At 36.5% G+C, this 12,378-nt stretch overlaps 1 protein-coding gene and 1 long non-coding RNA gene across 2 annotated transcripts; both read left to right on the forward strand.

Moving 5' to 3' along the window:
• The first annotated feature begins 5,534 nt into the window (after positions 1-5,534).
• On the forward strand, positions 5,535-6,444 carry LOC106296739. Its single transcript, XR_001261281.1, has 2 exons — positions 5,535-5,911; positions 6,258-6,444. It is a non-coding gene; the product is annotated as an uncharacterized LOC106296739 (long non-coding RNA).
• A 4,156-nt stretch (positions 6,445-10,600) lies between these two features.
• LOC106297210 (uncharacterized mitochondrial protein AtMg00810-like) lies at positions 10,601-11,716 on the forward strand. The gene has a single exon (XM_013733494.1). It carries the CDS (start codon positions 10,601-10,603, stop codon positions 11,714-11,716), a length of 1,116 nt encoding a protein of 371 aa, XP_013588948.1.
• The last annotated feature ends 662 nt before the right edge of the window (positions 11,717-12,378 follow it).

Here is a 12,378-nt window from a genome sequence, read left to right on the forward strand (position 1 = left end):
TTGAAAAATTTGAAAAACTCAAAAAGAAACATGTAGTTGCATCACTTGCACTTTTAAGATTGAGGCTAAAGCATATATGTTACATTCACTTGCATTGGGAACAATGATTTAAAATGCCTTGCGAAGAACTCTTGTCTAGAACTCAAAATGACACCCAAGTTAAACATATCAAGTAGCTTAGGCATCTCTTGAAAGCCTTGCACGCTTAGAGCCTTGAAAACTCTTCTTGAAATTTGTTTGCTTGCTTGATGTTAGCATTGTCCTTAAGATCAGCTCCAATTTGAACTTGGCTTCAATGAACTTAATCTCTCTTGCATATGAGCATTTGCGTACTTGATCATGGATCTCATACACATTTGGGTTATCTTATTCCTTTATACCTATCTTTGTTAACCCAAATGGCACTCCTTACCATAAAACCTTAACCATTCTTTGAGACCAAACATTGAATTGCATGAGTGAGGCCTCTTCTGATAGTTTGTCATGTGCAAAATCTTGAGAGTATTGGGAGCGACATGGATTTGTTCTCATCTCTTGCTAGCATAGGATCATCATTTGAGCTAGCTTCTAGGATGGTGAGTGGGGTCTTTGTTCCTTAAAGGTTTATATCTTGGGTTTGGGAAGTGATAAAGTTGAGATTGATGAACAAAATAGTGTCATGAGAAAGAAAATCCCTAGGGACCTAAAATAGAAAAATAAGAAAGCTCTTGATTGTATTGTTTGAGACCTTTCCCCTCTAAAAAAAAAAAAGAGAAAAAGAAAGATTCAATAAGATAGTGGGGAAGGGATAATAAAAAGTGTTAGAGCTTAGAAATGTGAAAAGTGAATAAGAGGTCCTTAGTGGTTGAGTCTTAAGAAAATAATGTTGTTCATTGGGCAAAAGAAAACTCTAGGGACAAAAAAAAAAGTATAAAGCTCTAGATTATGTAACAAAGAATCTTTTCCCCCATATATAAAAAAAAAAAAAGAGAAAAAGAATCAAAGAGAAGGTGGGAAAGGAAATGAGAAAGAGTTAGAGCATGTAAAAAACTGAATTAAAGTCCTTAGTGGCTGAGTCAAAAGAAAAAGACAGTTGTTCATTGGGTGAGTGATGTGAGGGGTTTATTTTTATTTTGAGATGATGATAAAAAGGGTAGAACTTGTGATCACTTATAACAAAAGGGGTTAGAATGATGAGAATGAATCTATGTATGCATGAGTTGAGATAGGCCTAGAGAAGCTAGAGTGTAATAAGAGAGTGTGTTCATGTTGGATTAGATGTTGAATTGAGTGCTAGTTGTATTTCTTTTGGCTATGAGCTTCCACCTTCAAACCTCTCTCCCTATGAGTTCTAGAAAGTTCACTTGTGGACAAGTAAAAGAACAAGTTTGGGAGAGTTGATGTCTTGCATATTTTTATTGTTTTATCCATTCATCCATGAGCATTTTCATCATATAGATTAGGATTTAGCCATGTCTAGGTTGCAGTTTGCATTCATTGTCCTTATTAGGTGTTGGAGTGTGCCATGGAGTGATTTGAGATGTTTGGGAGCATTGTGATCCAAAAGGGGGTGAAATATGAGCATGGATGGAGCCTTTAGAGAAATATTCTGTTGCTAAGATATTGTGGAGACACAGCAAATTGAGTTAGCTTTCTAATGGAAGTGGTTTCAAGTCATTTGAAGATGTAATGAAGGAGTTACGACCAATTTACTAGAGGCATATCCACCCTGTTCGAGCATCCTGGAGCGACTTCTCAGAGCGACCTACCAAGGTCGCTCCCAGCCAGAGCGACCAGCCCAGAGCGACTATCTCAAGTCGCTCCAGCCAGAGCGACCAGCTCAAGCCGCTCGCGTTTTGACGGGGCGAGACACGAAGAAACGCGTCGGGAGCGACCTCCAAGCGACCCTACCGGAGCGACGCCATGAACTCGCTGTGCCCTACCTCTTAGAGCGGCAACACGAGGTCGCTCGCCATTTTCGCTTCGGACCTTCTAGAGCGACAAGGCGGAGTCGCTCCAGCTACAGAGCGACCTCACCACAACGACACCCAGAGGTCGCTCGGGTTGTGCCGATTTGAGAGTGACGAACAAGCCGGGAGCGACGTCCCACAGCGACTACCTGAGGTCGCTCCCAGCACCCAGAGCGACCTCCCGGAGCGACGTGCCGAGGTCGCTGTGCGTCGTCTATTTGGTCAAACTTATGATTTATCAAGGGCTTTTTGGTCATTTTACGATGCACGTTTTATACTTTCTAAACCTATGTTTAAGTACTTTTTGTAAGCCATTGGAGGCTGAATATCTTTTATCAAAAGAAAACCACCAAAAACCTCTTGGAAAGTTCATCTCTTTGATTCAGTTGATCATTTTTGTTATTGCAATCCTGTTGTTTTCATATCGATTCCCTGTATATCTCTACATGATTAATCTGAAATCCAATATGGGTTTAAGAGGAATCATGGAGATTAGTGAGTAATTACCTTTTGAATTCATGGGTTAGGGAGATTAAGGGTGATTAGGTTAGAGCTAGGATGTTTTAGTGTAGATCATTCTTAGTCCTTGCTAGTAGAGTATTCATAATGCATCTTCTGAGTTGGCCTCTCAAAAGTTGATCTTTAGGCATTTTCCACCCAAAAGGTGTTTGATGAAATGCCTGAGACAACTCTTCTAAGCTTTTAGCGTACTTTGCCAAAGACATTTGTTGTTAGAGGTGCTAAGATAGCATTTAGACTTGTTAGTAATGATTGCTTTAATATTATTCAACCAAAGACCTTTGATGTTTGAAATGTGTTAGTAAATGAACATTCATCTAGACATAGAGCTTGTTTAGAACTGTGTCTAAGCTTAAGGTTGATAGTTTGATTGATCGTTTGCCATTCTTAGTTCGAAACTTGATCACCCAAGGTCTAATCTCTATGCCCATGAGTTCTCTTTTCCCATAGTAAAGAAAGTTACTTCATTTATCGCTTTTATTATTCTGAAACTGCATTAACATTAATCATTAGTTTAGAAATCTTTTAAATCACTGGTTGCACTTAGATTAAGTGAGTACTTGCATTCTCAGTGCTTTGAAATCTCTCAGAATTGGTTCGGCAATCTTTTATACTAAATCATTTGTCTTAGGAGCCTTAAAAACTCCTAACATCAGTAATATTCACTTGATTTTTGAATTTTAAAGATATATTTCACGAAGGAGACTTCATGTGAACTCTGATTACCAAACAGACTTCATGTGAAGTTTTCTTGTCAATGCATATGTTAGTTTTGTAATTAACCATTTTGTTAGTTTTTCTTAGTAGATAAGCGAGGTTGGTTTTGCAAAGTCTACTGTATGGACACTTCACCTGAACTCTTTCTGCATGTCACAAGAAGTCCCATAGGTGTTACAAGAAGTTTGCCAATTTCGCTTTCAAACTTCTCTTGACACTTCGAAGATTTTCATGTGACACTCTCATGGACATGCAAAAAGATATCAATTGAAGTCCCCATACAGTACTGTAAACTTGGCATGAAGTATACTTTGAAAAAAAATTCCTTCAAATTTTTGGTCAACTGCATGAACCATTTCTATATCTTTTATTGCTTGTGACTTAATACTTGGGCTGACTTCTTTGCTAAAGGAAATCGTGCAAAAGATTTTCAAATTTTTCATCTAAATGATATATAGTCTTACCCGGGGTAATTTATTAAGCTAGCCTGTAGACAGAATATAATAAAGCATTGTGTTTTGTTGTTAAAAATATTTTTTTATTTATCTTTAACTATGTGTTTCGCCCGTGCATGCGAGCATAAACATTTTATAATTATTTGTTAATACATATATTACTAATTAAATGACTATAATGATAATATTTTTATTTATGTTTTATTTGAAATTTTTAGGTATCTATAATATTATTTGGGAAGTGATTTTTCGCATCCGAGTTCTCACGTTAAAAGTTAGAGTGGTTAATATCGTTTATACCCTTAATGAAATAAAATATATAAATTTGAAAAAAAATAATTTTTTTTTAAAATTTACATGATTAGATAAGTTATTAAAATTAATAAAGAATTATCCAAAATTTAAAAACATATATTTTGAAATAAAAAGACAATTCCTATATATATTATGTTGTTATAGGAAAATACCTTTTAATGAAAAAAATTTAAATTCAAAAACAGAAAGCACATAACTTAATATTAATCAACTGAAATTCTAATCTTATATAATTGAAAAGAGAATATTGAATGATTTCTAAGATTTATTAATAATGAATATAGTGTACAAAGAAATTTCCAAATAACTTATAATATATAGCTGATATGTAAACTATACATTATAAGTTATACGACTTAATATCGTTTTAATAATTTTAATAATTTTTGCAACCGAGCTCTGACGTTACAAGTTAGAGCGGTTAATGAGTAAATTATCTAAATTAGTCAAAGAATAAAAACGAATTTCAAATCTATCTGATTAAAAAGTCATTAAAATTAATAATAAATCGTTTATACCCTTAATAAATCTATTATATAAATTAGAAGTAAATTTTTGTCACGGAGCTCTCGCGTTAAAAGTTAGAGCGGTTAATCTCGTTTATACCCTTAAAGAATAAATTATCTAAATTAGTCAAAAAATAAAAAACAAATTTCAAATCTATCTGATGAAAAAGTGATAAAAATTAATAATAATTCGTTGATACCCTTAATAAATCTAATATATAAATTAGTCAAAAACAAAAACAAATTTAAAATATATCTGATTAAATAAGTTATTAAAATTAATAATAATAATAATTATCTAAAATATAAATAATTATAAACGAATTTCTATTAATACTATTATATTTATATATTATATTAGATAATTGACTATAATTAAATATAATAAAATTTTCAAAAATATAAACATGTTTTAAAACATAAGATAATTCTTAGATATATTATGTTGTTATCTAAAAATAATATTTTATTATAAATTTTATAGTTAGGTATAAAAAAAATTATAATTAATGCTAATATTTTCTAAAATATTTATAATATGTTCATGTTTAACATAGCAATAACTTTATATATTTTGATAAAAACTAATGAATATATATTTAATATTTTATTTATATATTATATTAGATAATTGACAATAAATAAATATAATAAAATTTTCAAAAATAAAAACATATTTAAAAAAATAAAATAATTCTTAGATATATTCTGTTGTTATCTGAAAATAAAATTTTATTATAAAATTTATAGTTAAATATAAAACAGTTTACAATTAAATTCTAATCAAACAAATAAATATATTTTCTAAAATATTTCTAATATGTGAATGTTTTTAAAATTTAACACAACAATATATATATATATATATATTTTTTTTTTTGATAAAAACTAATGAATATATATTAATAATATTTTATTTATATGTTATACTAGATAATTGACTAAAACTAAATATAATAAAAATTCTCAAAAAAAAAAATATTTTTAAAACATAAGATAATTCCTAAATATGTTGTGTTTTATCTGAAAATATTTATTTTATTATAAAATATAAATTTTAGTGTTTCATTTATCTTTTTAAAAACATAATCAATAATTTATTATGTTGATTTTGATTTAATAGTTATGAACCGATAAATATCTATAAGATACATGGTTAATATATAAGGGATCTTAACCAAACTGATCATATTTCTAAATGAACCGTATCGAACCGGACAAAATTTAAATTGGTTCGTTTTCGAGATTTTAAGTGGTTGGGTTTGGTTTATATATTATTATATCACAACAACCTAACACACTCGCTCCCTCCGCCCCCGTCGAAGAAAAAGAAGAAGCAGTTCAAGAAAGCTTTCGGACTTTGGAACAACTAACTGAATATGTGTCTAAAGCTTGGCCGTGATTCATGCGTTGTGAATCTTTCTCCTAATTTTAGTCTTGAGAGTTTGAGGTATTTTCTCTATATTTATCGAAGAGTTCATAAAGGTGGAATCTTTATTCTTAAATTTTAAGTAGAGCTTGAAACAAACATCGCTGCTGCTGCTTTTCAAATATACACATAAAGCATCCACATTGGTCTTGGTGGTTTGAGTTAACACCACTGAGGAGAGATGTGTCTATAGATGCAAAAGCAAAGTTAGCATGACATATCAAGCCCAAGTTATAAGTTTCAAAACTTGGGTCTATTAATCATTGCTATATGTTCACCCTCACTTAATTTCTCACTCTTTCCCTTTATTTAGTTTAGTTCAAACAACTTAGCATCGTTCTCATCTCTAATCTGTTAAATCCTGCAGGTTCCTTGAGAGCTTGCAAATGGAGTATTGTTCAAGTTGCAATGCGAGATAACCAGTTCCAGCTAGTGGAACAAGACGATCTACTTATCTTAATATATATAGTTTCACTACAAAATCACCTTTGTATATGTTCATGTTACTGACTGCTATTGTGTGAGTTTATGAAAAATCAAATATGATTTTGTTAGTGAAAAATGCAATGCATTACTGCATATACGTTAGTTAAGATATGAAAAAAGTAAGATATATCATCATGAAACAGAGCCAAACCGAAAAGGAATCATAGGATCTCTCTATAAGAATTGCAGACGTCGTGAAGTTTTCGTATGTATGCCCCGTAGCTTTCTTGTAAGTACACCATTTAGCAATCCAAAGGTAGGCGAAGAAATTCAAGAAACTCAAAAACAGCCAATAACCAATAGTAGTAGTAATCAAGATGACCTCTGGTCAGGTTATCAGCTATCCACCCTGGTCTTCCACCAGTAGTCGTCACTTTTGTAACAACCGTCACCAGCAATGTGCTTAGATAGTTCCCTAATGCCACCGTCGTCAGCGACAATGCCCGAGCAAAGACTCCTCATAGCATCAGGTGCTTCAGGGACTTTTCACTTTGAATTTTCTGAAATGAAGCAAACAATGACTTGAAGCATTCTTGTGATGGGACTTCCTCCTGGTTTCTGAAGCCTGTAGAAGTTGCTTCCCGCGAAGAACAAGAGGGCAGCCACGGCCAAATCCCAACCAACATGGCAACATTCATCTGAATCCAAACGAGAACAGGGGAAGCGATCATCGCACCAACGTTGATCACAAAGTAGAACCAGTTGGAGAAAGAGCTCTTCTTCGTCTTTTCCTAAAACTTCTATATTAATCATTTTATTAGCTAAAGTTTACAAATAATTACTACACAAGAGACTTTATCAAACATTAAGCACACGAGAAGTGTTAATACGACATAATTTGAATTACATAACAGATATCAAAACGGAGTATCAGAAATAATCAAATTGATTTTAATTTGTAACGCTTGTTTTGAAAATTTAATGCATACGCATTAGCTCGACAGAATAAAAATGACAAATAAATTGTTTTTGTAATTTAATGCATTTACAGAGAGTTTTTTTTGAAACACAAACTTTAATTAAAAACTTAGTTGGGAGCAATAACTGTCTCCCTAACCACCAGGGGTTCAAATACATTCAGAGCAAACTTTGCCAAATTATCAGCTTCTACGTTCCTCTCTCGAGGTAACCAAGCAAAAGAAACAGGCTCAAGGCCAGACAACACTAAGAGGATATCCGATACAACACTATGCAGCTCAGTAACTTGCTCTCCTGTGCTAAGACACTTGATAAGTTGCGCCGAATCCGACTCCATCTTGATGTTATGGAAACCCAAATCTAGGCAGGTGAGCACCGCTTCTCTCAAGGCTAATCCTTCGGCCATTAAAGGTGAAGCAATGTACTCCATTCTTTGTTGGAATTCTTTGTGGGCGGTCGGATCAAAGATAATCCAGCCCAAACCTGCCACATTTTCACTTCCACTCCATGCAGCGTCTGATCTCACAAGCGTCACTCCAATTGGTGTTGGAACTTCTTCACGATTGTTTCGTTTCTTGCCAGAAGTCTCTGGTTTACTATCATTACTCCATTCTCTTGCCAGTCTAATAGCGGAGGAGAGGGTTTCCTCGGGTGAGGCAACGAAGCCATCAAAGACAAGTATGTTCCTCGCCTTCCATAGAGCCCAGGCGATCCAGGTAAACAGAGTACCGGAGGCTATACCTGATGGAGGTAGGCATTTTTGGTTGCACATTGTTGGCCAGGCCGTCAATAAATCTATCGTTCCGCTATAATCCATGTCAGTCGCGAAGGGGGCCAGCTGCCATACCTTTTGTGCGAACTGACATTGGAAGAGGAGATGAATGATAGATTCGTTGCATCCGCACCGTTTACATGTCGGGTCTACTTCAATGTGTCGTTCAATTAGCCGTTCTCCAACGGGCAGGGCACCTTTGAGCAATTTCCAGGAGAAGAGCTTCACCTTCGGGGCACAGTCCAGTTTCCAGACATTCTTGGACCAATCAAACTCCCTATCTGGCGCAGTGTTCTGCCTGTCGCCTTCCACCGCAACATAGTATCCGGATTTAACAGAGTAATCTCCTGATTTAGTACTCAGCCAAAAAAGCTTGTCTGATACTCCTGTTAAGCTTGGTTTCAAGGTTAGAATCTGATCTTCATATGCAGGAAAGACCAGTTGTATTTTCTAGCGGTCCCACTGCGTTCCTACTTGTAACAATAGATCAGCGACAGAAAGTTCAGCACTCTGCTCGGTGGGAGGCCCCATTGGACGTTCCTGCTTATTCAAACTCAGCCAGGGGTCTTGCCAGATATTAATCGACTTTCCATCCCCCACTGCCCATCCTACATTCTTCAACAAAAGATCACGGCCTATCAAGATTCTGCGCCAGCCGTGAGACATGTTAGACGACTCAGTGGCTAGCAAGATGGTGCTGTACGAGAAGTACTTTCCTTTTAGAACTTTACCCAAGAGACTGCTTGGGTTATTAATCAATCGCCAGCCTATCTTGGCGAGCAAAGCGTCATTGAACTTCAGGAAATCTCTCATTCCCAGCCCACCAATCGATTTAGGAGTCGCTATAGTGTCCTACGACACCCAAGCCATCTTCTTGGTGTGTTACCTTAACCTCTCGCGTCAAGGTAGCCATTAAAAATGTGTTCTCTTTTTTTGTCTGTGACGTATGTTTTAGAGCTAAGCAAACTCGAGAATTTTTTCCAGACAGTATTAATAAATCAGTTGATTGTTTTTCATTAATTCATGGCGACGTATGGGGTCCATAACGTGTTCATTCTTCTTGTGGTGCTGTATATTTTCTGACTATTGTTGATGATTTCTCTCGATCAGTGTGGACGTGAGAAGTCAGAAGTTAAGACAATTCTGAAAAACTTTCTCACCTACACAGAAAAACAATTTGGTAAAGCTGTTAAGATGGTGCGAAGTGATAATGGAACTGAGTTTATGTGTCTCTCATCATATTTTTGCGAGAAATGGATTATACATCAGACCTCATGTGTTGGAACTCCTCAGAAAAATGGTCGTGTGGAGAGGAAGCATAGGCACATACTTAATGTTGCCCGAGCACTACTATTTCAGGCGAGTTTGCCTATAACGTTCTGGGGTGAAGCCGTCATGACCGCAGCCTACTTGATTAATAGGACGCCAACTGCAATTCATAAAGGTCACTCTCCCTTTGAGGTCCTTCATGGTTCTCAACCAGACTATACGCAGTTACGGGTCTTTGGGTCTGCCTGTTACACTCATCGCCAAGCAAAAGACAAAGATAAGTTTGGTGAGAAGAGCCGTTTGTGTATCTTCGTCGGCTACCCTTTCGGGAAAAATGGTTACAAAGTGTTTGACATGGATCGTAACGAGTTTATAATATCTCGAGATGTGGTTTTTCGGGAAGATGTTTTCCCATATGCAACACGCAAGGAACCAGTGTCAACAACAACTTTGGTGGACATCGTTGATGATGACAGGAGCTACAACATAGTAGCGGCTCCGACTGGTTCTTTGGACAGGGGGAGTTCCTTACATGCCGATCATTCTCTTGATGTGCCAGCTGATTCATCGATCTCTAGTAGTACTGGTGATGGAGTTCTACAGGCTGAAAAAGTTGTTCAGGACAGTGGTGACATCGAAGAAGAGGTTATAACAACTGCAGCTGATCTAACTGACGATGATAGTAGTCCCCTGCCACCTGAAGAAGATTTTGGTCGGGGTAAACGTCAGCAAATACCGTCTGTTAAACTCAGGGACTATGTCACATATAATACATCAGTGAAGAGTTCTACCTCAAGTACCCATCACGCTCCTTGGGTCTCCGCGTCTCAGTCCTCGTCTTCGGCCAAGGTAATTCACTTTATCCATTGACAAAGTATGTTTCTGATTCTAACTTTACTCCACAGCAACAAGCTTTCCTAGCTGCAATTATAGCTGCAGTTGAACCCAAACACTTTAAGGAAGCTGTTGGAATCGATGTATGGGATGATTCCATGGTTGACGAAGTAGTTGCTCTCGAAAAACAACATACGTGGGACATATGCGATCTACCGCCTGACAAGGTTGCACTCGGAAGTCAATGGGTTTATAAAATCAAGTATAATACTGATGGTACGATCCGGAGACATAAATCTCGAGTTGTAGTTATGGGAAACAAACAGGTCGAAGGGGAAGACTATAATGAAACATTTGATCCTGTTATTAAAATGACGACGGTGCGTATGTTCCTTCGTTTGGTGGCATGAAATCAATGGGAAGTTTTTCAAATGGATGTCAACAACGCTTTCCTTCATGGCGATCTCGAAGAAGAAGTATACATGAAACTACTGCATGGATTTCGTCATTCTCATCCCAATAAGGTTTGTCGTCTTCGCAAGTCATTATATGGTATCAAGCAAGCTCCCCGTTGCTGGTTTAAAAAGCTCTCTGATGCGCTGCTTAATTTTGGTTTTATCCAGTCCTATGATGACTACTCATTGTTCTGCTACAGTCGCAAAGGAATACAGCTGTGTGTGTTGATATATGTTGACGATTTGCTTATCAGTGGTAACGATAGTCGTATGGTACAAAAGTTCAAAGAATATTTGAGTAAGTGTTTCTCTATGAAAGATCTGGGAAAACTCAAATACTTCCTTGGTATCGAAGTAAGTCGTGGTCTAGAAGGTATATTTCTCTCTCAGCGTAAGTACACTTTGGACATTATTGCCGACACAGGAAACCTTGGCTGCAAGCCGGCGGCTACTCCTCTCGAACAGAATCATCAACTCGGCAAGGTTGAGAGTCCCGTCTTGGCTGATCCGCGCAAGTATAGGAGGCTTGTCGGCAGGTTATTGTATCTTCTCCATACCAGACCCGAGTTGAGTTATTCGGTTCATGTTCTCTCTCAGTATATGCAGACGCCCAAAGAAGCTCATTGGGAAGCTGCGCAACGAGTAGTGTGTTTTTTAAAGAATTCTCATGGCCAAGGAATCATGTTAAGCTCGTCTCAAGATATGTCCCTCACCATTTACTGTGACTCCGATTGGTCTTCTTGTTGCAAAACCCGTCTTTCTCTCAGTGCCTTTGTTGTTTTACTTGGTGATTCTCCGATATGTTGGAAGACGAAGAAGCAAGATACAGTATCCCATTCTTCCGCAGAAGCTGAATATCGAGCTATGTCTGATGCTCTCAAAGAAGTTAACTTTTTACGTAAACTGTTGCATGGATTCGATGTCAAACAGGTTCCTACTCGCTTCTTCTGTGATAGTAAAGCAGCTATCTACATTGCTACAAATCCAGTCTTCCATGAACGTACCAAGCACATTGATAATGATTGTCATGCGGTTCGAGACGCTATAAAAGCTGGTCTTATTAATCTCCGTCACATACGTACCAAGGAGTAGGTCGCAGACATTCTAACCAAGGTGGTGGGACAGGTTCAGTTTAATACTTTATTGTCCAAGTTGGGCGTTTGTGACCTGCACACTCCAACGTGAGGGGGAGTATTACGATATATTCTATATCGTATAGTTTCTTATATTCTGTTGTTAAAGTTATGTATAGTTTCCTATTAGTTATAAGGAAACTGAAAGTTCAGAGACACCCAAATTATAACTCACACACAAGAGATTTCAAGAACACTTTCTTGTAAATTAGAAACCTTTTAAACAATCCCCTAGATCTGTTTAATCTGATTTATGCTCAGTCACACACGACTAGCGACAGACCAGTTTCTAATCTCTAAATCACAGAGACCCAAGCTAAACACTTGTTACTTGATCTCTGTAGCCGACAAGAACAAACCTCTTGTTCTAGCTTTTTCTCTCTTGATGCTTAACCTAAAACTCTCTTAGATTATCTCATTAAGTAGACACGAAAAAGACAATATTCTATTTCCTAAAATCTTGCAAACTAGAAGATCTTCTTTGCTTCACGTCCAAGCAATATCTTCTATTTCCATAAGTTTGTGACACGTCATCACTCGTAACAAACTCGCTATACTGTGTTACACAATCAACGCACTGTGTAACACACTCTTAGCTCAGCTCGAACACGCTCACAATCT

The sequence above is a fragment of the Brassica oleracea genome, chromosome C6, assembly GCF_000695525.1.
Source record: "Brassica oleracea var. oleracea cultivar TO1000 chromosome C6, BOL, whole genome shotgun sequence".
Lineage (NCBI taxonomy): Eukaryota > Viridiplantae > Streptophyta > Magnoliopsida > Brassicales > Brassicaceae > Brassica > Brassica oleracea.